At 36.3% G+C, this 27,886-nt stretch overlaps 1 protein-coding gene across 8 annotated transcripts; it reads right to left on the bottom strand.

Moving 5' to 3' along the window:
- Positions 1-1,180: 1,180 nt before the first annotated feature.
- cnih3 (cornichon family AMPA receptor auxiliary protein 3) lies at positions 1,181-27,332 on the bottom strand. Of its 8 annotated transcripts, none has more exons than XR_006247306.1 (7): positions 26,776-27,332; positions 22,230-22,298; positions 17,360-17,407; positions 8,268-8,380; positions 6,858-7,004; positions 6,629-6,764; positions 1,181-2,643 (listed from the first exon to the last, which is right to left on the bottom strand). XR_006247306.1 is itself a non-coding variant. In XM_043220596.1 (6 exons), the coding sequence occupies exons 1-6, from the start codon at positions 26,851-26,853 to the stop codon at positions 2,616-2,618; spliced, it is 480 nt and encodes a 159-aa protein (XP_043076531.1). In that variant the 5' UTR covers positions 26,854-27,331; the 3' UTR covers positions 1,181-2,615. The 8 variants fall into 8 exon arrangements, 6 of the variants coding, with proteins under 6 accessions (XP_043076531.1, XP_043076530.1, XP_043076533.1 ...); XR_006247305.1 differs by lacking the exon at positions 1,181-2,643 and adding an exon at positions 2,651-4,945 and having other exon boundaries at positions 5,185-6,764; XM_043220596.1 differs by lacking the exon at positions 6,629-6,764 and having other exon boundaries at positions 6,858-7,001; positions 26,776-27,331.
- Positions 27,333-27,886: the final 554 nt, after the last annotated feature.

Genomic DNA, 27,886 nt, shown 5'->3' with positions numbered 1-27,886 from the left:
CTTGTTGTATAGAACATGGGGAAGCATAAGCTTTATTGGATTCTTTTTTCTTTTTTTAAGGATTATCTGGTACCTAAGAGGATGTAGCCTATTAGTGAGTCAAGGAAAAAATCTAAACAGATGCCAGATTAAAAAAAACAACAACAACAAAAAAAACCAACACCTTGGTGACTGTTTTTCTCTTGGGTAACTATTAGGTTTTGTGATTTGTTGCCAGCACTCTGGCTAGATGTGCCAGCAATCGCAGACTGTACAAAGTTTTGCAGAAAGCTTACACAAGCCAATATTTGTGTTTGTTCGTGTGGCCAGGAAGCAAGGTGAAAAAGTCCTAGAAAGACAAGGCAGGTAAAATCCATGCTCAGCTGGCCTTCTGGGTAATCTGTGCTGACAGGCTGGGCATCTGAGAAACCCGGCAAGCTGACAGGTTGCCCATCCAGCACTGTGTGGAGGACAACCACACTTGTCAAAGCATATAATGTGCAAAGCTCTTCGCTTGAGGGCAGAGATATTTTCTGAGAGAGAAACACATGGAACTCTTAAAAGCAAAGATACTTCATGAAAACAAACAGATAATACCCTTTACTGCAGTTATTATGGATCTCAGATTTTCGTGTCTCACTTATCCAAAGCCAAAATTCATCACTTATCTGGTGTCGCAGGGTCAGAGATGGGTGTCGAAAGGGTGGCAAAAAAGCTCTTCGAGTGCCAAGACCTGCAGACATCTGATGACGTTCATTTCACGGCTATAAGTGGCAAAGTGTTAGATCGTTGGCAAAGGGAACTGCATCCTTTACAAACTGTAATTATGGAGCATGTGGCAGTGATTTGGACGGATAGCAGGTGGAGCAGGAGGACAGCCTGTCACCGATCTGTCAGCCAGTCACTGCCACACAGGGCTTGGCTCCGGAAAACGCAGATAATAGTCGACTTACGAGCGGGAGGCAACGTTCCCTGAAGAGGAGACATGTGAGAGATGGGGGTTCGCGTCAGTCTGAGGTGAATGTTTTTCAGAGAGTCACTCCGGGGTGAGGATTCGAATGAGGAGATGTGAGAAATGCTTTGTGGGTAATTGAGTGAAATAACCACATATGGATCATGAACCGCATGACTGATGAAACGGAAGGGTAAAAAAAAAAAAAAGTGGTATTCAAGCGTACGTGTAAAGGAAAGCACTTGTAGCGGTTTTAAAATAGTCTGTTTTATTTCATATACAAATTTCGTAACTGATATTTGGATGGGTGAACACGTCCACAATAAGGATATAGAAAATGTTTGGTCATCGTATGTGTAACTACATAAGGCATACAAAAGACAGCAGGCTACATGACAGCAGCAGAGTATAGTACTGCTGGGGACTGGTATTATTATCCCCTACACGGCAATGAAAATGATGTAGTGTGTCTACTGCTATTTTCAGTACTCTGCATTATATATGGTGCTCATCCAAAGCATCACGTAGATGTCTTGAGGGGTTTATGCTTATATGCATCATGTGGTTACTCCGGACAGTTAGCCTGACTGATCCAACAACATAGTTCATTTAAAAGCTGTAGAAGGTGTGAGTTTGGAGTTTTTTTTAAGAACCAAAAAAAAGAGAAATGATGGTAGATAGATAGATAGATAGATAGATAGATAGATAGATAGATAGATAGATAGATAGATAGATAGATAGATAGATAGATAGATGGAGTAAACAAACTCAATGATTCCTTAAATAATTGTTTCAGTATTGCTGACCTTGTCGTATAACAGTAATACAGTTAATATAATAACAATAATACAAAATGAGAAAGTGAAATTCATAGACCATGAGCTGTGGTTTTAATTTCTTCCCTAGAATAAAAATGTATGATACTTTGATGCACTGTAATATATTGGAAGACTCTTACTGGGTATATCAATATGACTTATTTTTCCACCACAACCAATAACTGTATCTATTGTGCAAACTCATAACAACTTTGTGCAAAAATTGTGGAAAAGTGGCTCTTGTTTTCTATAATAAAGCCTCGATATAAAGTCCAAAAACATTTCAACCCACTGACACCAACACATAAAAGCATTACACAAAGTTCTCTATGTACACAAGTAATGCAACAGATACGTATTTCATATTAAAAATGCTTATTTTAGGAGTGCACAGATACACACAAAATATATCACAAAAGCTTCCCACGTAATCAAATTCAGTGGCCTAGTATGTGACTGGTAAAAATGAAACATTCGCTGATCAAGTTAGCCATCGTTCTTCCTTTTCCTATGTTTTAACCCGACATGAATTTGAAGCTACATATAGTGAGTGTAAAGGTTGGCAGGTTTTGTGCCTCAAAGTGGTAAAGGACATGTTGTGCTATGCCTGAGACAATCTGTGCAAATGTTACTGTGAGCTTGTGAAAAGCACGTCACACCAGGTCTATGAGACATCTAGGGCGTTGAGTCAGATCTGTAAACAACACTGGGTTCTTCTGATACTCTGGGGAGATGGGGTCAAGTCTTCTGTGTAGGTTCAGACACTGCAGTGTGTTGAACTTGTGTCTAGCGGTGCTCTTGTTTCATCCAAATGTAGTTTAGAGCTTTCGGAAAACAGTGTCTTATGAGCGGTGTTGAGAACTCTGTTATGAGGTCACCAAGGAGTAGATCATACTGGAAGACAGAACAAACAAGTGTTACTGACATTGTGTGCAAAAAAAGTTATACTTTTTTAAAACTATTGGGTAAAATCGAATAAATGTTGTTCCGATTTGCTAACAACTTACACAAGATCTTGGTTGTGGGCCATATTCAAAGTTATTTTGATCTGTTTACTTGAAGGTGGCAAATGAGCTATTTAAAATGCCCAGAAACACCAGAAGTAGTTTATAACGTCAAACTTGCACTCATGATTGCAGTGAGCTGTGATTAAATCAATTAAACTAATTAAATCAATCAAACTTATCCTAGTTTATCCTAAAGACAAATATTGTAGTTAAAGCATCTCATACTAGAAATAGATTTGTAAATAACAATCCATTTTACATTATAATTAAAAAACAACAACAACCAACTAGATGTCTATATATTCTGAAAAAAATGTGATTGATAAATAGACAGATTAATTAACTTTAATTAATTTCAGAAATTACATCACTCCCATCCTGTGCACTGAAACGGGGACTTCTCCCTTCGTGCACGTTACTTTTCGATTCTGATGAAATGAGCTTGTGCCCGTGGGTTCAATCATTCTGTCAGGGAACGGCTTTAATTAGTTCATTTCTCCCTAGCTAACAACAAACACAAAGATGCATTTTGTCCCCAAATTATCCAGCTGAAACTGCAGCGTTCATCCTCAGCTGGTGGAGGCATGGAAACATAAGACAAGAGGCTTCAAAGCACTTGATGCTATGGAAAATGACAGCTTCGCCAGCTTGAGGATCACTCCAGGCAGGTCGTGTATGATATGGATTGTATTTATTTAGAATGCACTGCCATATGTTGATGTATGTTGAATTTCTGTGCTGACTTCACACTAGAGGCCATTGATGTCATGCCAGAATGCTGTCCAGAAGCATTAATACATAATAAGGGGTTGCCCTGATAAAAACTGCATAAGCAGTTCTTGGCTCGCTGTGTCTTATTATTTTCAGCGCGTGGGGGTTGGAAAAGTAGCAGCGTGGATCCTATTTCTAATCTTTTTAAAAAGAAAGCAGATCTAGTGATGCTCTTTGAAATGATATCACTGCTGCATATGAAGCATATATATTTGATTTCATTAGGAAATGTTTTTCGAATGTTGAGTGTCATGATTATATTCAGTGCACATAGCCAAAGTCTTATCCCAAATCTAAAGATGTATTATTAAGGACTGCTGCTTATCTGTGTCCCAAAAACACAATTTTAGTGTTCATGTTGAAAGTGGTAGATCAATGAAAAACGTATTGCGGCTATGATCAGAGATATGATCCTGGTGGAGCCCGAGGCATACAATGTTCCTTATGCCTTTGCAATCTTTGTGAAACTTGAACACACGAGAACTAGTGTGATGTTTGTCCAAATCTCGCTCTTTCACTTCTGTCGGAGTGGCACAATACTTTTCTTGAGTCATTAGGTTTGAATGGTGTTTAAAAAAAACGAACGACAAACCCAGCTATTGTAATTGGATGGGTGATGGCCTGGTGCGCTGATATTGGATTTGCAATTGATTTGTAAGATTGACTCGGGAGAGGTAGCACAAAACTGTGGTTGTTACAAAAGGTTAGAGTACAAAGAAAGTTTGAAGATCAAGCCACAGGGGTTAAACTAAGGCAGACAAATGGGCAGCATTCATCAAATAAGATGTTATATACGTATTTATAATCTTGTAGTAATTTGCCACAGTTACAATCATTTTCAATTTTTTTATTTTTATTTTTTTCTGGGTGAACTATCCCTTTAAGTTTAAAATAGGGCCAAGTAAGCAACTGACCCTTTGGGGGAAGTTTGATTGACAGGCGCTCTGACCAATCATACATACAAACCCAGCAACTACCCAGCATGTTTGGTCAAATATTTAACCCAACATGTTGGGTTGTTTTAATTAACTCAAACACTGATTGGAAATTACATTTCCTGGCTTACAATGAATCAAAAATAGGATGGAAATTAAAAAGCAGACACAGAATTACTAAAGACAACAGTAATAATCAAAACGTGAAGATTTATTAATAAGTGAAAACACCCATGTAGAAAAATATAAGACAAATTGAATTATGTACGAATTATGCATTCATCTCCATTAACAAGCATTTTAGAAAGTGTATTAAATTGTTCTCTGATGTTCTTTTTAACCAAAATAGCACTGATTAGTGTGCCAGTGTGTCGCTGAAATATAAGTCGGTGATGGGCTATTTCCTGTGGAAACTGCGAAAGTTAGACTGCTGCCTTGCGTTTCATCCATAGCTGAAGGAAGCCAATGCTGTTACTTCATAACCTGTTCAAAAACAAACAGCACAAAGTTGTGAGAAAATATTTATCATCCGAATAAATTAGAAGCAGTATTATAAATATTAAAGTCAGTTTATATGCAATTCAAGGCATTTCCGTCACACAAAACGACAGTTGCTGACGCATTTAACTGACTGACATATCATCTGTATGCTGCGTTGCGTGAAATAAAATTATTTACAATACAATAAAAGACTTAGGAGATAGAATAAAACGTATACGAACCTTTTCTTCACTGAAGAAGTCCAGTAACTCGACGGCGCTGAGGACTGACCGAATGAAAAGCCAGTGCTCCAACTGTAGCCCAACAGCTGGGTTAAAACGTCTGCGCTAGATTATTTCGTCAGAGGGACGGGGAGGGGTGTATACTTTTATGGAGATGAACCCAGCCACTAACCCAACAGCTGGGTTACACAAAAACTACCCAACAGTGGAAAAAATAACTTAACATAGTGACTCAACAGGCAGAACCCAGCAGTTGGGTTAAAACAATAACCCAGCTTTTTTAGAGTGTAACACCGAATCTGCCATTTTGTCCGGCAAACAAACCAGTCAGGAGAATCGATTAACATTGGTGGACTTGAACATGAAAAGTGGTGTGAACTGATGTCTTTCCGCGGATGAAACAAGATACCTTCTGACGTTTACCATGTTCATTTCATGCTATAACTAGTAAAAATTTAAAAATGATCAATTCAAGTGCTGTTTGAAGTGCTATTGATCTGTCGCAATACAATAAAACAGTATTTGAGTAACAAAACAGTATTTATTGTTTAAATTTCTTTAAAAACTGTCTTATTCTATTTTGTAATCTGTGTTTTTTTCTGCAAAAAAACTGTGGATATGCACTCCTAATAAGATTTATTTCATAGATTGAAACACATAGTCATAGTTTTAATAAGAATGCACACTGGTTTGCCTATTATGCAGTCAATGTACTCTTTATATATTATTTATACAATCACTGAACTTGTTAAAAAAATGTGTGAATATATTTATGAAATAACTGTACTCATAAACGGGTGCAGTGCGGACACTTTAGAAATAAGACAGTGAAAGACAATGAAAAATATATTTTTATGTCTCTTTGTGAGCCGAATAAAACATTTTTAGTTTTTAGTTACTAAAGTAACCTGCCCTGTCTTGACTTTCGTTACGTTGTCAGTGTCGTCTTTGCTCCGCAATGTTTTTTTTCAATTCATTAGAATATGATGTGTGGCTTGAGAGCTCCATGGATTGCCAGACATAGCAACAGTAACAAAGGGGGTGGGTCTGCAAAGGGGTCAATTACAAGAGGGTTAAAGGTCAAAGTTACAGAGACCATTATTTTTAAGACCTGTGACTGTTTCACAAAGTGTGGCACAATTAGGTGAAGTTTAAGTTGTGCATAACCACTCACTACCATAACTCCTCAAAGAGTGGGTGAGTGCAAAAGACCCTGAACAAAAAGGCTGTGTTTGTCCTAGAATTTCAATTCCAGAAGCAAATAGCGTTAAATAATGCAGAACATGGCTGGTGCACAACAATTGCCTTTGATCTGACAAAAGGTCATAAGGCTTGCTTGCTGGAAGGGTGAACCTTTATAGAATATGTGCGTTTTAAATGTGTATATTAACATTTAATGTGACGCTATATAGTGTGGAGGAAAAAAAGAATTCAGGAATTCTACCCAAAGGCATGTTGCTGGCGCCATCCAAGTGCGTCCTTGTCAGTTCAAATGCTTGTTTATGTATATATCTCTGCTATGCTATAGGCTTAAGGTAGCTTATACTATAGCAAAGGCACACACTAAAAAGCATATTTGGCTGTAATGATATAAAAATCAGTAAATGCATTGCACAGAATCCCATTAAGAGGCAATTAAGCTTGGTCGAGACAACTGCTGGATATCTACTCACCAATAGAGATAGTAGAAGAAAGAGAGGACAAAGAAGGACATCTTGCACCAGGCTTCTTTTTGGCAGAATTTGAGTGTGTCTCCGTTCATGACTGATGCTGGATCGTAGAGAAGCTCCTTAGTGTCTGTGGGGCTGTGAAAGTACCTGCCGAAAATGGGAAAAAACACGAGCCGGGTAGTGCGTCTTGAAACAACAAGTGTAGCTTTATCTTAGTTTTTCATTTGCGTATCATTAAATGCAATTTATTTAATTATTAAATTAATTTAATTATAAATGTAACTTATTTTTTATTTTTTTATTTTTTATTTTTAATCTAATGCCAAGTTTAAGACTCTTTTATTTAAATATTTCTGTCAGTCTTGGCAGACCTTGGAGATGGATGACTTAAATATAGTCTGTAATCGTAAGACAAGGAAAACGTCACCCCTGGTGCAATAATTCTATTAGGGAAATCAAAAACAAGGAGTGGAGGCTTTAAGCGCATTAGGAGGAAAAAACGTAAAAGAATTAGAGCAAAAGAAGAGGGGAGTGACAGTGCATCATAGCAGCATCATCGGATCTGTTAAAAAAAGATAGATTTATTAAAAGGAAAGCAATGTGATAAGGAAAATTATTGATAGCAAGTTTAACTAGCTAATCAGACATAACTTCATAACAATACTTAAAATCCACCATTACTTTTGTACTGATTAATTTCAGTCTTTCATCATCCTGCAAAAAACAAAACAAACAAAAAATAGCAGAACGATTTCTCATATTCGGAGGATAGTGACAGTAATTGACAACAGCTCTGAACATTCAGTAACAAACCCCGAAGAAAGATTTAGAGCTCCACTGCAGAATGACTGAAACTCATTTTATCCCAGTTATGATTTCCCCAGTTGTTTCTCTGTGTGATGAAATATTCAGTCTGCTATTATTCATCTAGAAAAATCTGAAAGACTAATGCGCAGTGACAAGATTAGTAAGACACTGTGGAAAGAAGCTTTAATATAGGAAAATTAGGAATGGGATTGATCTGAGAAATGATAATGGTGATGCATAAGCATTCGTAAAAATTCACTTGTTTAAAAAATAATAATACGTTTTTATAATTTTTCATTATTTATTTATCAAGAAAATGAATATTAATTGTTTCCATTGGTTTATTTATAAGAAAAAAATGGAGACGGCTTATCTCTCCTTCAGTCAGACAGAGCTGTCAATAATAGTTTTCTTATTCCTCCATGACTAACATTAGCTGTTTTGTACTTAAATAATCATAAATTGGAGGTATGTGAAGTATTGCTCTTTACTGAGTGAAGGCCTGTGAATTCGCAGAACACTTTTTTTAGTGAAAGCTGTCAGGTAGTAGGCACATACAGTATCCTGTGCGAGTAAAGAGGAGTGAAGGCTGGTTCAGGTGCTCACCTCCATGTGTTGTAGAAGAGCAGAGGGATATTCAGGCCTACAGTAAGCCACTCCTGAGCACACAGGAACATGATACAGAAGAGTCCATGGATAGAGTACTCTGGAAGCACCAACTAAAGAGAACAAATAGATAAATAGCGTTTAATAGTATATTTTGTCTGTGATGATAGCCTCGTGATTACTGTGCTGACATGTAATGCCACCGTGCTCATGCAGGGTAGCTCCATATTTAATTTTTAAAAGAAATTAAAAGAAGGGATGAAAGTACAGTGTTTTCAGTGGATTGTACTGTTGTTTAGTCCAGCTGATGAAATGTCTTTCTGAAAAACATTTCAGTACACAAAACCATACCTAACTTTTTCATCTTCACTATAATGTTTTTTTAATTTACAGTTAAATACCGTAATTTTATTTACTGATATAATGCTAATATACCAATCTATTAAAGTACTGAAATGTGTTTTGTACCTTTGAAATACACTGATAAACACCAAATGCAGGTGGTGATGAACCAAAACCCATCACAAGCAGCTTTTAAACAGTAACATATGCAGAAGGTGCTCAGTGTCATTTACACAAACGCTAAACACCATCATGGCGAGACTCATTCAACTAAAATATGCAAGAAACATTAATTTAACAACAATAGATGTAACATACAAACCTAATAAACATAACTGATGAGAAAAACTAAGAAGAAGCATCAAATTCAAACATTTAAAATGCAATGCAGGGAATTCTGAGAACGTCGATTTAGGTTTTTACAGGAATTTACCATTAATCATTTACCAGGTTTTTTCAGATTTCTTTTTTTTTTATTACAGTGTTCAATAAATTCAGTGTGCCATCTAGTTCAGTTGTCATTTTAAAATATCCCTTTAAGAAGGAAACTGACTATATTAAATTAACATCTGTTGCTCTGGAGAAATTTTAGAGATTAGTGAAAATTACTTTGGATTTCTCTTACATTATGTAAGGAGAAGGGCAAACTGTTCATTTTGAAATTCTGTAACGGTATCTGATGAAATAAAAGAAATCAGTGTGATCACTGGTGTTAAAATTGCGAGTTTTAGGACATAGTTTCTAGGTTATGTTAGATCACCTTCAGCTGAGGAAGAACAGGACAATTTTTGGCAGCACTGCTGTGCCAGTTTGCTGTAAACGGACAAGAAAGGGGACTCTTAGGGCAGTTCCTCTGAACAGTATGTCTAATACCCAAACGTCTTCAGATGTGTTGGGATTTCCTTTGTTACTAAATCCCATACAAGCCCCGTCAAATGACTAAAAACAAAACAGCAACAGTTTAACATCAAATAAACCTCAGTTAGACTTTATAGCAAATCAATCGGCAAGTATAGTATATATATCTGCTGTGTATTGGACTTAAGACTGATATTGTAGCCATTAACTCCAGTTTATACCTGACACAGACTGAGGGCTGGCTTTAGTGAATCATTTATCATTTAAGACACAACATCCTAAGGCGCAAACCTTTCCTGTGGAGTCCTTTCACAGCAGGCAAAAGGAAATGTGGTTCAGGCCTTTACGTAAGAGGGCTCATTAAAGTTTGACCTGTCCTAGCTATTTAACCTTATTGGCGCAAAAAAGCCCAAAATATTCCACCGCCAATACAAAAATACCCTGGTTATAAAAGGAAAATGATAAATGTCTTATTCGTGTATTTCCTATCCGTGTGCCACATTCTTATCTTCATAACAAGAGAAATATAATGCGTGAGTTTGAAAGACTTTAACATATTTAGCATAGATTCTACTTAAACTATTCCCTTAGTGTATTTATTCGCTTCAAGCTCATGGATAATTTCTTATCTGGATTCGAGCTAAATTGTGGACAGCCGTTGGCAAAGTTTCTCTTCTAAAACTGGCTGAAACTAAAACTTTCCACACTAGAATAAGTAATCTTTCACCAGTTTCTCCATACGGGTTTGTCGTTAGCATGTTCTAACGTAAGTTTCAGTCATAACAAAAACAAAAAAATACATTCAAACTATTTATAATAAGCATTCTTTCACTATCTTAGTGTTAATGTTTTCCCTCAGCTTGTTGCAATGCATTTGGACTTATGTGTGTAAAGACGACTTCATATTTGGCCTTATATTTATCTCCTAAAGCAGCATAATTAACTTGCCTACCTTTCGAAACAGATTTTTCTGCCTTAAAATTCTGCCACAGTATAGATTTTTGAAACAGAGTAACAGTGATGAACGCTGCATAATGAAGTAAATATGGACTGGCAGCTGGGTTAGGACGGGCCCATCTGGAAGATCAGTCTTTATCTGTTAGACTTCAGGGCTTCTGAACATCTGACTAACTTTAGGCACAATATTTTGTCCTTCGTTTCAGAAGCACACGTAAACAAAAACTAAAATTTTGGGGTGATTTTAAGTGTGATATTTACATACATTTTTAATCAGCGGGCCAGCTGTGATGTTTAATTTGCACAAATAAAGGCATAGTCTGTCATCAATTTGAATAAAAAGTAAAGAACCTTCTATCTTGAACATTGCAGATGACGTCCTGTTAAAAATGTCTAATGAGTGTTTTACGTATTTTATAAAGGGTTTAAAATCTTTCCCCTCTTTGATTTTGGACTCTATATCAACTATTTCCCTGCATTTTGCTGACTGTGCACACTTGAAGCTTTTGATGAACGTATTTACCCATTCAGGACGAGCTAGTTTCTCCTACATTTTTTTCCATAGCTGTATGATAATTACAAGGCTGCGGTCGAGGACCACTCGAAGTGAAGTCCAGGAGCTTTGAGTGCTTTAAGTGTAACTTTTAAAGTTGCCTTCCCATGGGATTCACAAGAGCCTCTTCGGAGTAATGTCACCTAATGAGAGGTCTGCTGTGGCTGAGTGCTTTTGACTGTGGAGTATCTTTAACATTTCGTCTCCCCCGCTCGCTCTCTAACCTTCTGTTCCTATCAAACTCTCACCAGCCTGCCACTGCAGGTCTCTCCAATTAACACTACTTACTACTAATGACATGTCCCGCCATTAATACAGAATAGAGCGGGCACCAAACCTGTAGATGCCGCTTTAATTAGACAATGCGTCTTGACAATGTATGTATTAAGAATAGAGATATTCTTTGAATAGAGAATAGAGAGAATAGAGATGCCTTTGATAACATCGCTTTTTTTTGTGGGGGCTGACATACTTGTACAGTAACTGTACATAAATTCATATATGTTCAAGAACCATTTCCTTTCGTATTCACATATTATAATGACAAATCTGGCTGCGTACTCAGATTAGCAACAGCAAAATGTTCTCGGCCTTAGCAGATCAGAAGAGCCGCTAGTCTCCAATTACTGTCTTTCTCTTTCAGCAGCAGCCAATAATTAACTGCAGAAAAGAATTATATATATTTTCTCTTTAAAGAACACCTATTCCCATGACACTAGAAAGCATATAAAGTGGCTCTCCATTTAACTATTCAGACTGTGATTATCACCATTTTAAATAATATATGGCTGTGTTTGGCTCCCTTCCAGGTTAAAAAAAAAATGAAGCAGGGTTAAACTGAAGTGTGGCAGCTGAAAAATTGTTATCTGCACTAAGAGAGATTATATTCATTCATTTTTATATTCCCAAAATAGGTTGACAGGCTTGAATTTCCACAAAAAGGCAGTATAATTTCCTTCAGAATAAATCAGCATATAATGTTAATTTACTGAATAAAGTGATATATTTTTTGTGGTAATACATTTTATTTTTAAATAATTATTTTCACTCAGTTATCTTTATTTTGCCTTAAATGTCTAGCAAATGTAAAAACCTTTAAAACAACAACTAATAATTTTTTTTTAAATTAAATGTTAAGATTTTAAGTAAAAGACTTAAATTGTAATTTTATTGCATGCATAAATTGTGCTCTTTGTTTTATTTACAACTTAAAAAAAATACAATATGTTGTTTTTTCAGCTCTGAAATGTAATTTCTATCAGAATCAAACATATATTGATATAAATTAACTGAATAGTAATTGAAGATTACAGATGCGAAACCGCCAAAAATTCCATCTGAGAAGTTCCCATGAAAACAACATTGCACATTTTTTAACAAAAGGCATTCAATAACTGAGTAATAATCTTTTTATTGCAATTAAAGTGAAATTAATGAACCTAAATATATAAACCTGATTTATATACTCTTTTAAAAGAAAATAAAATCTGGAAAATCTCAGACTTTTTTTTGCATATGAAGTGATCAAAAAAACTAAGTGGTTACTTAACATGTACAATTTTACAGTATTAATGTCTAATATCAAGAGGTAATATGCTGTTTGTAGTAATATTCTGCAATATCTTTGCTTTCAGAATAAAACAATACATTAAAAATATATAAATTATTTAAATAATAAATAAAATAACCTTGAAAAATATTCAGTTTGCCAATAATGAATCTGAAAACAGTTTACTGAACATGTAATGTTCACAAAAGTTATTGAAAACAGATCAGTTTTTCTCAGATATTGTGTTTTTTTGTTGTGAATTCCAATTCATCTCAACTACACTGCAGGTTATTTGCACTAAATATACTATATAACTGGAAAACAAGCAAACAAAAAAACTGCAAACTAACACAAACCCCCCCATAATAAAAACATGACAATAATAAACAAGAAAAAACAAAGTTATCTAGTTATGTTATTTTTGCAATAATACATCAAGCTTTGTTTCTACAACCCTGCTGTAACCATTCTACATGCAATATATGCTAACGTGAATTCAATGAATAATCGAATTGCTAAAAACGTAAAGCTTTTGAACAATCAGACTCGCAAAAAGCAAGAAGAAAACGCTAAATATGCGAATGGAAGACAACTTTGGATAGGAGCGAGTGACGTCGAGCTGAAAGGGCTGCACTAATTGAAAGTTATAGTGTGAGACTGTGGTTTTTAGGGCCAGAGTTAATTATACCACAGATGAGCAGCAGCGGAGCAGCATCACTGCCACACCTCTGCTGAGAGCACGCTGTCTCAGAGGCTGCTGACAGGATAATAGGCCCCTGCTGCCCCCCACACACCCATGTCCCAGACCTAACAAGATGCACACAGAGACAAGATACTGTCTGATTACCAGCCAGATGTTGCTATTTTTAAAAGCCACAAAGGAGAATGCTCTTTTCTCCTGCAGCGAGGGGGCCGGCTACAAGAGGCTCGATAACAAAGGTTTATTTTTAACCGTGGTTTTCTTTCTGAAAGGAGTTTAGCGTATACATCACAAGCTAATAAATTGTCAAGCAAGCTTCCATTTTTCATCGTACGCGACCAATCTAGACAGCTCTCGCTAATTCATTTACGGGCTCCGCCTCGGCAGCGGTAGTTTAGACTCTGCTTTCGGCTGGATGAGAGACTCGGAACAGTGCAACAAAGCCCCCTCCTCGTTCTCTGCCCTGAGCCCCTTTGATGGCAAATGGAGCTTTTCCTCCAGGCAGAGGCAGGATTTCTCACTGCATCCCCAAGAATATCGGTATAGGGTGTGAAAAAGAAAAATCACATTCCCTGCTTTAATGAGATAAGGATTACTTGGAAAAGTCATAAGAGCGAGAGACTATAGTGTGTTTGGGGTGAAACACAGCAGTCTATAAATCTGAAATTAGATTTGTTCCGACTTACGCTTGAAAAAGGGCATCTTAATCCCTTTATAATACTATGTTTTCACCATAAAGGAAATCATTTGGAATACTTTGTGTATGCATGCTTTTAAAAACCAGTCAAAAGTTTTTGAACAGTAAGATTTATAATGGTTTTTAAAGAATTACCTTATGCTCACCATGCATGCATTTATTAATCTAAAGTACAGCAAAAACATAACAAACGTTTATATAGTAACTGTTTGTCTATGTGGATGTTTTTTAAAATGTAATTTATTCCTGTGATTTCAAAGCTGAATTTTAACATCACTGCTTCGGTCGTTCAGAAATCATTCTAATATTTAGATTTTCTGCTCAACATTTTTTTATTTTTATTGTTGAAAACAGTTGAGTAGATTTTTTTTTCATGTTTCTTTTGAAGAATAGTTTTTGAAAATGTTATCTGAAATTTTTGTAACATTCTAAATGTCTTTATCGGCACTTATCAATTGAAAGCATTCTTGCTAAATAGCAGTATTAATTTTTAGAATTTTGTATCTTTCTATTCATCAAAGGATACTGAAAAGGAATGTCCTCAACTGTTTTAAATACTAATAATAATTATAAATTTTTTGAACATTATAATGTTGTTTAATCTTTGGTTGATGTCCAAGCAACCTGTTTGAAAACAATCTGCATTTTGCAATTCCATATGGTGCAAAAGCACTATTCTGCATTTGCAAAGCTTTCTATTGATAAGACCTCACAGATCTCAAAAAAGTCTCATCAGATGTTTTATGCTTTGTCGTATCTCGGCTTGTGTGTATCAGTATGTACCCGAACATCATTAGGGTAGTTTCCAAAGAGATATGCATATCACACAGGTCTTTATGAATGATCCTCTGCCTTTCAGTTCTACCTTTCATTTCCATTTATCGCAAATTCTGCACAAATGCCTTTGGTGATGAATGCAAGTGTGAAGTGGAATGATGAGAGGACAGAAACGTTTGTACCGCAACATCAAAAAGTAGCTTCTCGTTTGAAGAACAAACACACAGCGTTGGCAACCATAGGGGATTACGCCGCACACCCCCAGCGGATGCCTCTGATTGGCTGCTGGTATATTGACCTTGACCTTCAGAGGAAAGCTTAGCTTAAGAGAAAGACAGGGTCAAAACAATGATGGTAAACTGCAGGGACAGAACTTCACAGCAAAAATGAAACTATTATTATTCATAGATGCAAAGCCACAGAGCAGAACTGTTTAATTATATGGCGATGATATCATTTATAATGTATTCAGAAAGCTATATTTTGGGTGCAAATAAAAAATATAAACTATTTTTACTTAGGTCGACAACCTATGTTCTACAGCTGAACAGATAAAAATAAATAAAACTAAAATACAAGCAAAAGTATCATTCAGAAACATTTTTTTTTCATAATCAAAATTGATAGTGTAATCATATAACGTTAAAAAAGATTTAAAAAGTATCAGGTACTACCAAAATATTAGGCAGCACAATTATTTTCAACAGTTAATAATTAGTATGTTTGAATGATTTTTGAATAATCATTCAAACATTAAACAATGAATAAAAAAAAATTCATTTTGGATAGAAATGCATTTAACTGTGTTTAATTATTTTAACTGCATTTACAGTATATATACTGTATTCTTAATTAATAATCAATAAATCAGCCTTGGTGAGCATAAGAGACTTCTTTCAAAAAACTAAACAATTGACTGACTGTAAACTGTGTGTTTTGTGTGTGTGTGTGTGTGTGTGTGTGTGTAACAAGCAAATACACTTTATATTAAAGTGCATAAATTACAGGTGCGAGGTATTTGAATTATGCATTCTGAAAAGACGTGTTAGCAGTTATCTAAAAATATATGCTTGTGCTTTACAAGGAAGCTCTGCGTGACTCAGCATAAGTTTGTCTGACTGACTCTAAGTCACTCAAACAAACCCCCATTCCTCTCTCTCTTTTTTTTCCAGGCGTTTTGGTGAATGCACACAAAATGACACAGATGTCAAAAACTGACATTTATACCGGGCTAACAAAATTGAGAAAGCATGCATGTTTGTTTGTCGGCTGCGAAAAATACTCTGCACCTCTAGTGGGAGAAAATAAATGATCTCATGCTAGCTTTTGTCACCCTAGCGTTGAATACCTGTGAGCATAACTGAATGTCTCATTCTGGAAAGATGCACAATCCACAGATTCACTCGGCAATAAAATTGTCTCACTGACAAAAACTCTGCTAGGTATATGTTTATTCTCCCATATTAAACTCTCTTATTTGCTGAGTAAAGAGACGCCATCTGTTATAGGACTACCTGTTCAGAATGAAAATGCACTTTTGTTTGTTTACTCTCTGGCTTCATTCTAACAAATTATCATGGTGCTCGTGTCATTCATAGCAAAGACACTGTGGCCCATGGGAAGCGATAAGAGCCTTAAGCTAATGTTTACAACCAAGATAATTAATAATGATAATAAATGACAAACAAACCCCATGCCCTGTGTGCATGAAGAGAATCAAAGAGGGAGGGGGGAAACAGAGATAGCTTTAAAACCATCCATTGCCTTTAAACGCGGCTTGTCCGGTCGTGAGCTGTAAGCCATTTTATAAATTGCGTGTCTGTACAATTAAAGGCAATTCAGCTCAAGCACATATAAGCCCTTGTGGACTCTGCTTGGATAAGTGTTTTTGTCAGGCACTGTTTTCTTTTACATTCGCAATCAGGTGAAACTGTGTGACAGCAGAAACCTTTTCTGCGAGGTACACGTGCGCACACGGAGCAGCTGGGATTCTAGACGAGCCTCACACCATCAGACATATTACTCATAAAGGCGTTCTGCTGATGTTGGCACAATATATATATGGAACATAGCAGGTTCTAACTTGGATAGTGCTTGGATTCAAATGTTCAAACGCACAGAACGCGCTCGGTTTCACACTATGTAGGTGCGGGAAACACTTTATAATACCTTTCATTAATAAATCTTCATTTTCAAAGGGAGGCCAAGAGTGAAAATGCTTTTATTTTGTACACAAAAAACAACAACTAATAATAAACTCATGCATGATATAAAATACAATTACAAATTGCCAATTTTTTCAATAAAATGTTTATATATTATATTATATTATATTATATTATATTATATTATATTATATTATATTATATTATATTATATTATATTATATTGTGATTTAAAGAAAATGTATTTCCTTGTACCCAAAAATGAAAATTCCTTCATCATTTATCCTGTAATACACAAAGGAAAATTTTTTTTCTCTTTTTGGTCACTATTGACTTCCATAGTAGGGAAAAAATATATAGGTCATATAAGTCAATATGGGTCAATGGTGACCCAAAACAGCCTGGTTACAAACCTTTTTGGTAAAATACAGTGCATGTCCCCTTTAATTGAACTGAATTGAATCGAATTTCCCCACAGATAAACCGTTACATACCTTTCTCAGCAGGCAGCAGATCCTTTCAATATTTCGAAGTCTTTCACGCTGTTAAGAGAAATAAATACCTGTTAAGTCTCCAATAACACCTAAAATTGCAATCTAAAGGACGTAACTAGTACGAAGGCCACATCCTTCAGCTGCTAAAAAGTTGATGTGATGCATCAAAAAATTGTATTTTATAAATAAATCTTTTTTTTTATATATATATGTATAAAAAGTAATTTTTAAATGCATATTCATACAATAGGTGTTTGTGGCACAGTTGTTATAGCTTTGACATGCACTGCTGCCTAAGGCTCCTGGCCCGTGTTCCCTTGCAGAATCACAGAGCGCTACACACTGGCAAGGACATCAAGGGACTTGCATTTAGAAAAACAACTGTTAAGAGGTGGAAAAAATGGCATGTGAAAAATGGCATATGGCGATTACATCCAAACATGTATGTTTTAGGGGCAGGAAAAGTAGCGGTACGCTCCAGGGACAATGTTTCAAAATCTATTTTTATATATACACGCCCATTCATATTAGTTCAATGGTTTATCATTATTTTCATCATTTATCATTTATTTAATCACATGTGCAGTGGAATAAATCTAACAATACATCAGATATCTTAATGCAAATTCTGAACATTTAAAACAGGTTAGAGGGTTTCTTTTCATCCTGAATATGTTTTCCCTGCATGCCTTTTTTGTCGTATATTCACTATAGAATAATTTTTCATATTTGAGTGCACAAAAAGCATCAGAAATCAATAGGACGCATGTATAGACATATGTTAAGGCACGAATAAATCATACATGAGTAACACAGAAGAACATTGGCTGCACTTTGCCTAAAAGAGCACTGTTCCTATGCTACTTGGCATGACGGGTGCAAAAATGCTGTTTTCTAAATTCGCATTAACTGTATTCAACTCAATACATTATTTACACTACTAGCCTGCACATGTAAATAATTAAATCATTTGCGCTGTTATTCCCTGATCCACAGAACCACCAATAGTGACCACAACAGTACAACACTTCTGCTCAGCCTTTCTTAGTCGGTTTAATCACACACACTAACTAATGATGGTGCTGTATTCTTATGTTTTTACACGCACAATTAATTTTCAGGCATTTCATTTTATTTACTTACTTATTAATTTAATTTAATTTATTTTACATTTTTACAGATTCAAAATAACACAAGAAAATGCAATAACCTAATCTCTCATTTTTAATATAAGATGTGCAGTCTAATATATTGAAGAAAAAAAGGTTGTTTGTTTAACAATATAATATGATATCATATCATTTATGCATAACATTATATTATAAATCAAAATTGATATATTCATTAAAAATGTATATACTTATTAAACCTGTTTTACTACTATATTAAAAGACACAAATAATTCCACTAGTAAAAACGTGGCATTACGCTTGTTGGCTGAATCTGTGAAAAATAATTGATATGCAGCTATTTTCCCAAAGTTTCCTCAGTGCATTTTTAAACAGTTTTTTCAAGGCTTTGATTGGCAACCTCCCACTCTCTTGTTCCGGCACACAGCTGTGTTTCAGAGATTACACCAAACATCCATGAAAGTTACACTCAACTCTGCCTATTTTTGGGACAGCACCTCATTTTAGTTCACCCGAATGCGCTTAAGACATTTTTTCACACCATTCCTCCTCAACAACAGCATGCAAATATATTCCACTGGCAGCCACAGCGACTGGAGATAACTGCAGCCATATCAGCACTTTTAATTAGCAGGCAATTAGACTCAGCTCGCTTTGAAATATTCGTCAGCACAAATTCTGCCTGACAAGTGCTGGCGTACAGTGTAAGCAATATATTAAATATAGGACAAAGAGTCAATACGGCTGCGAGAATATTATGTTCTTGAGCTATGGAATCTGCAAAATACAAATGGGTAATCCTTGACGGACATACAAATGCAAACACGGCAGAACAGAGTCTCTGTAGCACAAATAGTATTCAGCATCTATAATGATGCCATGAAAAGAGCTGGGAACAGATGTGATCAAAAGCTGAGCCTCTGACAAACTAATTTTGGTCATTTTAGAAACTAGCCAAATTCGGCAGATGCCGACATGGATATGTTGCTTGGCATCCCCTCATACTCAAACCATGTCAAGTAAAAACAATTATAATAAAATACGGCTTCGAATACATTTAATGGGGGTTCATTTGCGGTTTTTGCTGACCACAATCTGCCACAGTTGTCACTTTGCAGCAGGTTAATAATTTCACCTTTTAACTTTTTTAAAAATAATTATTGCATGAATAATTCTGGCTTGTCTAATGTAAAATCTAAAGCGGGCGCGGTAGGTAATGTAGTTACCATAAGTTCTGAATAGAAGACGGTCAGCTAATGTTTTACCTGTGTTTGATTCGTAGTTGTCTTTATAAAAGTAAATCTAAAAGAAATGAGCTGAAGTGTTGGATCGCTCACATGGTGCATGCTGACAAACATCTGGATCACATATACTATTGCTGTCATGCATTTAAGCAACATAATGATACCTCTAATTTAGTGTTGTTATACACTGAAATCAGCCACATGCATGGTAATGTCTGTCTAGAACATTAGCATGATAAAATATTAAAAGCTTGCGCGCATCAGGCAGCGCAGCAGATACAAATTCCATCTAATGAGCTCATAACGTTCACATGAAAGATGCTTCGTTTCAACACATAAAGAAAACTCGGCAAGGATTATTAGGGAATCTTATAAAAGAATGGCATCAGAAGTGTTTAATTGCTGGAGAATTATGTCTTGAATGCCTTCACAGAATTAGCCGAGCAGCAGCAAGTCAAGGGCAGTTAAATGTGACAGTTCTCCAAGCTCTTGCTCACTGATTTATCAGTGATATTAAGGTTTCAAATGTTTAACCCTCACTCATTTTTGCTAGATTTATGCTTAAAACAAGAAAAACGCTGTTTTCCGAATGAGGTAAGGAAAATGTGTCATCTTTTGATAATATGTTTAGCAATTCTGGTTGCCAAAAGATTTATTTATTATTTAGATTTTATGAGCCCCTTCTCATTAAAATATGTAGAAATAGTATGGCAAATAAAAATGAACACTCGTTGTGGAGTGCCATGCATATGATTTTCATTTTTCACGTATATAAGATACGCATCTACAATCCTATGCATTGAGTAGCATATACACGCTAAAGTCCATTTTTGTGTATCAAAAACGAGTTTTCGTTTTTATTTGGTGTACTGGCTACCTTTATTTGGCGTTGATATTATTTACTATCAATAAGTTGCAGATGGAATAAATATTTTTTAAGTGAATACTCACAGTTTGCTGTTCGTAATTTAATATTAATTGCATCTAACGTTACAATATGTAATAATAATTGCACATTGAGTCCCCACATTATTATATAATAAACATTTAAGCATATAATATTACCTATTATACAATATTACAAAATATAAAATATCACATACAATTACATAATGGCTTTTTTTGTACTATCAAAGCCAGTCTCATCATTATTGCTATTATGAACAGTGATACTGATATTGCTGTTATTTAGATATACAAGAGGGAAAGATATACTGCTGTTAAACAAGAGGGAAAACTGGGGTGAGAAAAATAAACTTAATTCAATATTCTCTATTCTGTCTCATCTTATGCTAATATCTTTTCACTATCAAGTACTATCAAGGCAAGTCTCACAGTTATCTTTATCAATACCGATGTTTTTTCCTCAGTTTCTGAGGAAGAAATTAATATTTATAGCCATTCAAGTATAGCTGATCACAGGGTACATGCAGACTGTGTTTTTTCGACCCAAATTGCATAAGCATATTAAAACATTACCCACCCTCAGAAATGATAAAAAACCAAAAAACAAAGCTGCATTAATTGTGTGAATTATTGCATTTATATCCGTTGCATTAAATACTTCTCAGCCCTAAAAACTGCTCATAAAGAAATAATTTTGCTGTCTGGTTGCAAAAAGCATGTTAATGCCAGGTGTAAAAGAAGCTGGCCTGAACAGAAGGGACTGAACACAGAGACTGCAGCAGTACTGTGCAGACTAGAGTCATAAAGAGAGCCCCAATGAGAATCACAGGATGAAGTCCTGACTTCCTCCCAGCTGAAGACAGACAGAAGCCACCAATTAGCCAGGCAGGGTGTGAGATTGACTTGACTGGGTGGTGAGATCAGCTAGGAGGCCATCAATCTTTTAGCACCAGATCCTCCATAGTTCCCTCCAGCCTAACAGAGGGGTGGGTGACATATAGAGCGTGTATCTTTTACTTTGACGCTTTGTTGGGAAGACAGCAATAAATTACAACTACAGAAGTCTTGTGCGAAGCGGATACGTGACTCAGGCTTTGCCTGTACACGTCACAGTGCCTCTCCAAAAGAACAAAAACATCTATCTTCACCCTTGCCCTGTTTTCTGTCACTACGTAGCCTGGCGAGGTATCAAGCACACACATGTAAATTATTCTGCAATGCTGGCATCTAGATTGACAATGTTGTTCTAAACTTTTGGATAACAGTTGGTGTATCCAAAAAGCTGGAAAAGTTGCCTCAGTTTGAATTCATTAGTGAGATTAAAGCTGCCAGGGCCTCCAGCAGAGGAAAGACAACACATAGACAGCTGCTCTATGGATTATTCATGCAATGCTGCAGATGACAGGAAATGTTTCGGAGTTTGGGGTAGGCAACACACCTGGTGCCTGCAAAAGATCAGAGGGCCCGCTGAAATATATTCCCACCATAAACAAATAAACACACGCACGCATAAAAAACTTGTTCGTTTCCATGGAAGTGCAGGAAAGGGCAATGAATCAAATGATCAAGTACATTATTTGCATGACTTACCGCGTGAAGTGGATTGCCCTGATCGATCGGCACCTTGAAGTCTGCCTGAAGCTCATCAAAGGCTGTTATCTGAAAACCCGAAGAAAAAAAAAAGAGAACGCTATCATTATCGTTAGGCTAGACACATGGATTTGCAGCATTTGCGTGATTTTCAAGGATATGCCTTCCTTTTATTACTTTGATTTATCCTCCATTATTTCAGCGTCTCACTGGCATAGCAGAAGTTGAGCTGGGTGATGCAACTGGAACATGTTGCGTACTGTTATTAATCATACATATGTATATTCATTTATATAATGAGAATGAGAATACATAGAATGAAATACATAAAAGACCTTACGTGACAAACTCGAATATTAAGGTTCTTGATTTCACAACATATTGAAATCTTTAATATACCATGAATATCCCGTATATCATGAAGGCAGAAGCAGTGTTTGATGTGACAAACATTATACTGATTGCAAAGGCATATAAAATTATCCCCTTTAGTAAGTGCATTAGAGCAAATAGGGCCTTATGGTGCCTCATGGCTATAGCTCATGCACAAGGCAAGAGAAGCCTAAATTAAAGTTAGATCAAATTAGACAAGCTTATTTCCCCTGTTACAGACCAAGCTGCCCTCTCCTCCTACACTACCTCTGCTGTAGTATATCAATGCTTTCTCAATTCTGTAGGCGACCCGAGCAGTAAAAATGGGGTTTGATTTTGACTGCTTTTCTTCTCGGCTGTCAGATAAGTGTGTGCGGTGTAACCACTATATAACTAGAAGAAAAAAAAATACATTGCATACACATTTTAAATCTGGCCATCCTTTAATAATCACATTTAAACTTGCACCATGAAAGGGGGATCATTGAACCATATAAGCTACACAAGTGACATATAAATAACTGAACACTTTTCATAAATGTTGATGAAGCATAAAAAGCACTTAAAACGGGTTCATTTTAAAAAGAAAGGCCGGGTTTAAACCTGACAGCAGCATATGAATCTTAATCATAGTTGTAAGAAATTCAGAATCTTTCTGCATATGTTACATGCCTTCTAGAAAGAAAAGCAACAAAGAATGTAACATGTGCACATTGCATCCATGTGGAAACATTGCTGTTTTGTTCCCTATGTGACATCAGTTTACCCATCTGGGGATTATGTTGTATTAAAAAAACCTGAGCTGACTGGAGAACTGTACTTGCATATAAATATACTCGTAATGCACAGAATTGCTCAGTAAACTCTGTCTTTTTATATTTAAAATTATTAGATGGGATTTCCTCAAACATTCTCATATCTGTGACCCTGGACCGGGGTCAATTATTTTAAATCACCACATGAAACCTAAATAAAAAAGCTTTCCATTGATTTGTTTGTTAGGATAGGACACTATTTGACTGAGATAGCTACAACTATTTGAAAATCTGGAATTGGAGGTGCAAAAAATCTAAATAATAATAAAATAACATTTAAAGTTCTTAGGGATCCATATTACTAACCAAAAAATAGGTTTTGATATATTTAAGGGAGGAAATTAAAAAATATTTTGATGGAACATGATCTTTCCTCTATATCTATTGATGACTTTTGACATAAAAGGAAAAATGTATCATTTTAATCTGTACGATGTATTGTTGGCTATTGCTACAAATATACCCGCACAACTGGTTTTATGGTTTTGGGTCACATTTATCATGATCATAACACATTGTGTTACCAGTAAGAGGGAAGAAATTATAGATTTCTTTTTGATTGCCCGCTGTAATGTCTATAAATGATATCACGCTTGCCCTAATCCATCACCTCATTCTCTAACACCGGCCTATTATTTCCAAAATTGCGTGGGGCAAGAGACATTCCTAATACTACTAGCTTGTGTAAGCCCTTCCTAATACTTCCTAATACGTAAGCCAAATGACAAAACCGACATAGGCTCGTTGGAAATTTTGTCGCTGCAAAACTTCACAAACAAATCTATACATACAGTTCATTCAGATTCCAATTAAAATGACAGAATGTTGCAGTAAAGCACCAACAACTTTTATTTCTTTTCACACAAATTACAGTATTACACTCTCAGAAAAAAAGGTACAAAAGCTGTTACTTGGGCGGTACCTTTTCAAAAGGCACACTTTTGTACCCATTAGTTTCAAATATGTACACTTTGTGTAATAACAAGTGCCTTTAAGGAATCAAAATCGACCCTTTAAGTACAAACATGTACCTTTTCAAAAAGGCACCACCCCAGTGACAGCTTTTGCAACTTCATTCCTGAGAGTGTATTAGAGTTGCAATACTATGCTATGATAAAACACTTTCTTTCAATACTATGTTGTGATAAAACACGTATTAGCATGTGGAAGCCTGTTTCCTTGTAGCATAATCAAGTTGCCTCCTGATGTTTAACAAGAGCTCTTCGAAGCGCAGGATTTTTTAATTAAATGTGCCACGATTAGGACGACCACTATACATCTCGATAATACATTTAAACCTTCACAGATGAACACACCACTGCGTGCGCAGACAATCTGTTAAGTACTGTCCTAAACTGTGCATCTTTGCCAAACGTTTTGTGGGCACCAATGTGTCGGTTTCCACTGGCTGGAAAAGTGGACTCGAAACATCTGCTGAGGGAGCTTTTGACTCTCTGTGTTAGTTAAGCTAATGTGGGGATCATTTCCCCTCAGATGTAGAATAACACACAAGGGGAAATATGCAAATTAGGCATCTATTTAGATCCCTTTGAAAAGGACGGCAGAGAGATTCTTCCATGCTCGTAATCTGAGATACAGAAAGATAGGCTTTGCAGTGTTTGAAAAGTTCCCGTGCTGTAAGAGATATCATTAGATTTGCTGGTAGATGTTATTTATACACGAAAACTGAATGTTCATAAGCCATATTATAGTCTTCAGTCTCGCGTGATGCTTCAAAAATCATTTTAATGTACTGAACGAGGGCTCAAGAAACATTTCTTATTATTATCAAGTTGTGCGTTCTTAATGTTTTATGATGCATTGGTTACTTGAGGAATGTTTATAGAAAGTAGTATTTAAATATCTTTATTGTCACTCTTGGTCAGTTTACTGTCCTTGCTAAATAAATATATTTATTCTTAAAAAAAAATCTTACTGACCCCAAACTTTTGCCAGCAATAAATAAATCACAAATATTATATAATAGTCAGTTCTTTTCCAGTTTCTTTGTGGAGGGTTCTTAAAAGCGTGAAATGTACTTTCATAGGATATTATCCCTGTCTGCTGCTTTTCACACCACATCTCAAGATAGTCCTTTGGGATTGTGTGCATTTGTGCGGTGCCGTCAGCCGATAAGTACTGTCAGCATGATAATTGTATATATAAATACGAATTTATGTGTATTATTAAAAAGTCACTTACAACGCATAGGATGTTGACTGAAGGGCACTTATCAACTATGATTCCTCAGTCTTCTGACATTAAATAAACACGATTTTATAACAATATGTCCTTTTTCAAGCAGATGCTGCCCTCTTTGATATGTCTGGGTGACATACTGTGTTCCAGCATGGCTTAAAAGGACAGTGAGGAAGGTGTCTCATAATGCATAATCTATATTCAGTGTTTTAATAAAAAACTCGTGTAACATCATGCTGATCCTATGTTTCGAAACCTAAAATGTATTCAATTTGCAGACCTGAAAGAGGGTCGACGTGTCAGGATTTTCCCATTGTGAGCCGATCGAATTAAGTCTATTAAAGATTCAAAAGCTTGAAACCGCTGAGGACAGCATTTCTGCCTTTCTCACAAAATAACTGACAAATAAAAGGAACTACTTTTAGAATCACCGAAGGACAGTTTATTGGAAATAGATTGAGTTGAGTGATGCCTTACAGAAAGGTCTGGGTCAAATGTGATGTCCTCATAATTACCCCTTATTTAACCCTTGAGGCTATAATGTCTGTTGCTATGCAAAAGCAAGCCTAGGGCAAACGACTGTGCTGACCCAAATCTAGAGCAGTCTTGCAGTGCTGTGAATGTGAGCCAGTGCTTTAATGCAGCTTTCCTCAAGGAAGGGGAAAAAAAAACAGTGTTACACCTTGCATAAAGTGCACAGACAAGGACAGCGTAACATCAAAACAGGTCAGGCACAAACTGCTGCTGGAAAATAACACTGATTGTGGCTTGTACAGTTGAACTGTAAGGGGCTTTAGCGTAAGTATGTGTTTCCTGAAATGGATAAACAGGATCTGAAACAACCCATAAAGGTGTTTCATCCATTAGAAAGGAAAAAAAAAGACTTCCCTGACACAAGCCGGTGCCACCAAGTCAGCATGTACACCAATCCTATGACCCAAGTCTAATTTCACTATCAATTTACACTCAAGTGATCATCAGTGGCTTCTGAATTTGGTGATGTAAGACATGCCAGAGACATTCATAACATCAAGAAGGCTTTGATCTGGTGATGGACAGTTTTGCCTGATGCAGCATCGTCTGCTCTAACACACGCATGCCATTCTGCAGCATATTCTCTTTTTTTTTTTACAAAGCACGTCAAAGAAGCAAACACTTACATGCCAGATCGCGAAGAAGATGAGAGAAGCACAGAGGACAAGGGAAAGCATGTAGCAAAAGGCAGCGAAAGTGAACATAATTGAGAGGAAACTGGAAGGAAAATCTCCAGGAGAGAAGACGGCGCTCGAGCCAAGCTGGACTGAATGAATGGAAGCAGTTACGGGGCACGCGAGAGGGAGAGCATCGTGTTCTTCTTCAAAATATTTGCAACAATGTGTTGCAAACCTCGGCTCCGGTTCAGTGCAGTCGCTCTGCCATATTCACGAATGAATAAGAAAAGTCCCGTGGTGTGTCGATTTTGCGCGAGTTGCAGCACTGTTGCGAAGTCACTGCGAGATCAAGGCATTTGTGGACGGTTGAGCAAACGATGCATTAACATTGTCCCGTATTGTGTCGTCGGCAGTGATAGTCCATTAAAGATGCAGATTGTGCGCGGTGACGACTTTGAAAAAACGCAGAACTTTGAGATAAAACACTGGAACACGGCTCTGGAGATCAGTTCACCTTCCCAAACCGAAGGCGCAAGAATATATGCCGGCTAACAGGTGGATTTAAGGAGCTCTCTCTCTCTCTCTCTCTCTCTCTCTCTCTCTCTCTCTCTCTCTCTCTCTCTCTCTCTCTCTCTCTCTCAAGCATTGGGTCAAAGCAAGTCTCACACCATCGCCTGTCATTGCTTTTTAAAACAGAGACATGTAGGGCACAGTTAATGAGATTAAAATAAAAACAATTGTACCATTTTGTTTCATCACAATTAGCCTACGACTTTATTTATCGTTATCCCCTACGACCAATTGTCCTCACGCCATAACTCCTGCATTTCATATAGATTGCATTATAAACAGAATATATGAACAGTAGGCTACTCTTTGTATGTTTTGGGAATGACAGCTAGCTGTGTCCTGACAGAAAGAAGAGGGCCATTTTAAAAATATTCCTCTTTTATAAGTTTTCACCGCTATAAATAACCTCTTCAGATATTTATAAAATTAGTTAATATCAAAGTCAGGCCTCATGCTGACAGGCCACTTTCCATATTTCATCTGCATTGAGTAAAGAAACATAACTGACTGAGGAGATTTGAATGTTTTTCCTTCTTTTTTATTAGTTGCT

This window comes from Puntigrus tetrazona, chromosome 20 (assembly GCF_018831695.1).
Source record: "Puntigrus tetrazona isolate hp1 chromosome 20, ASM1883169v1, whole genome shotgun sequence".
Taxonomy (NCBI): Eukaryota; Metazoa; Chordata; class Actinopteri; order Cypriniformes; family Cyprinidae; genus Puntigrus; species Puntigrus tetrazona.
The sequence above is the reverse complement of the archived record's forward strand: the minus strand, read 5'-3'. Positions and strand labels throughout refer to the sequence as shown.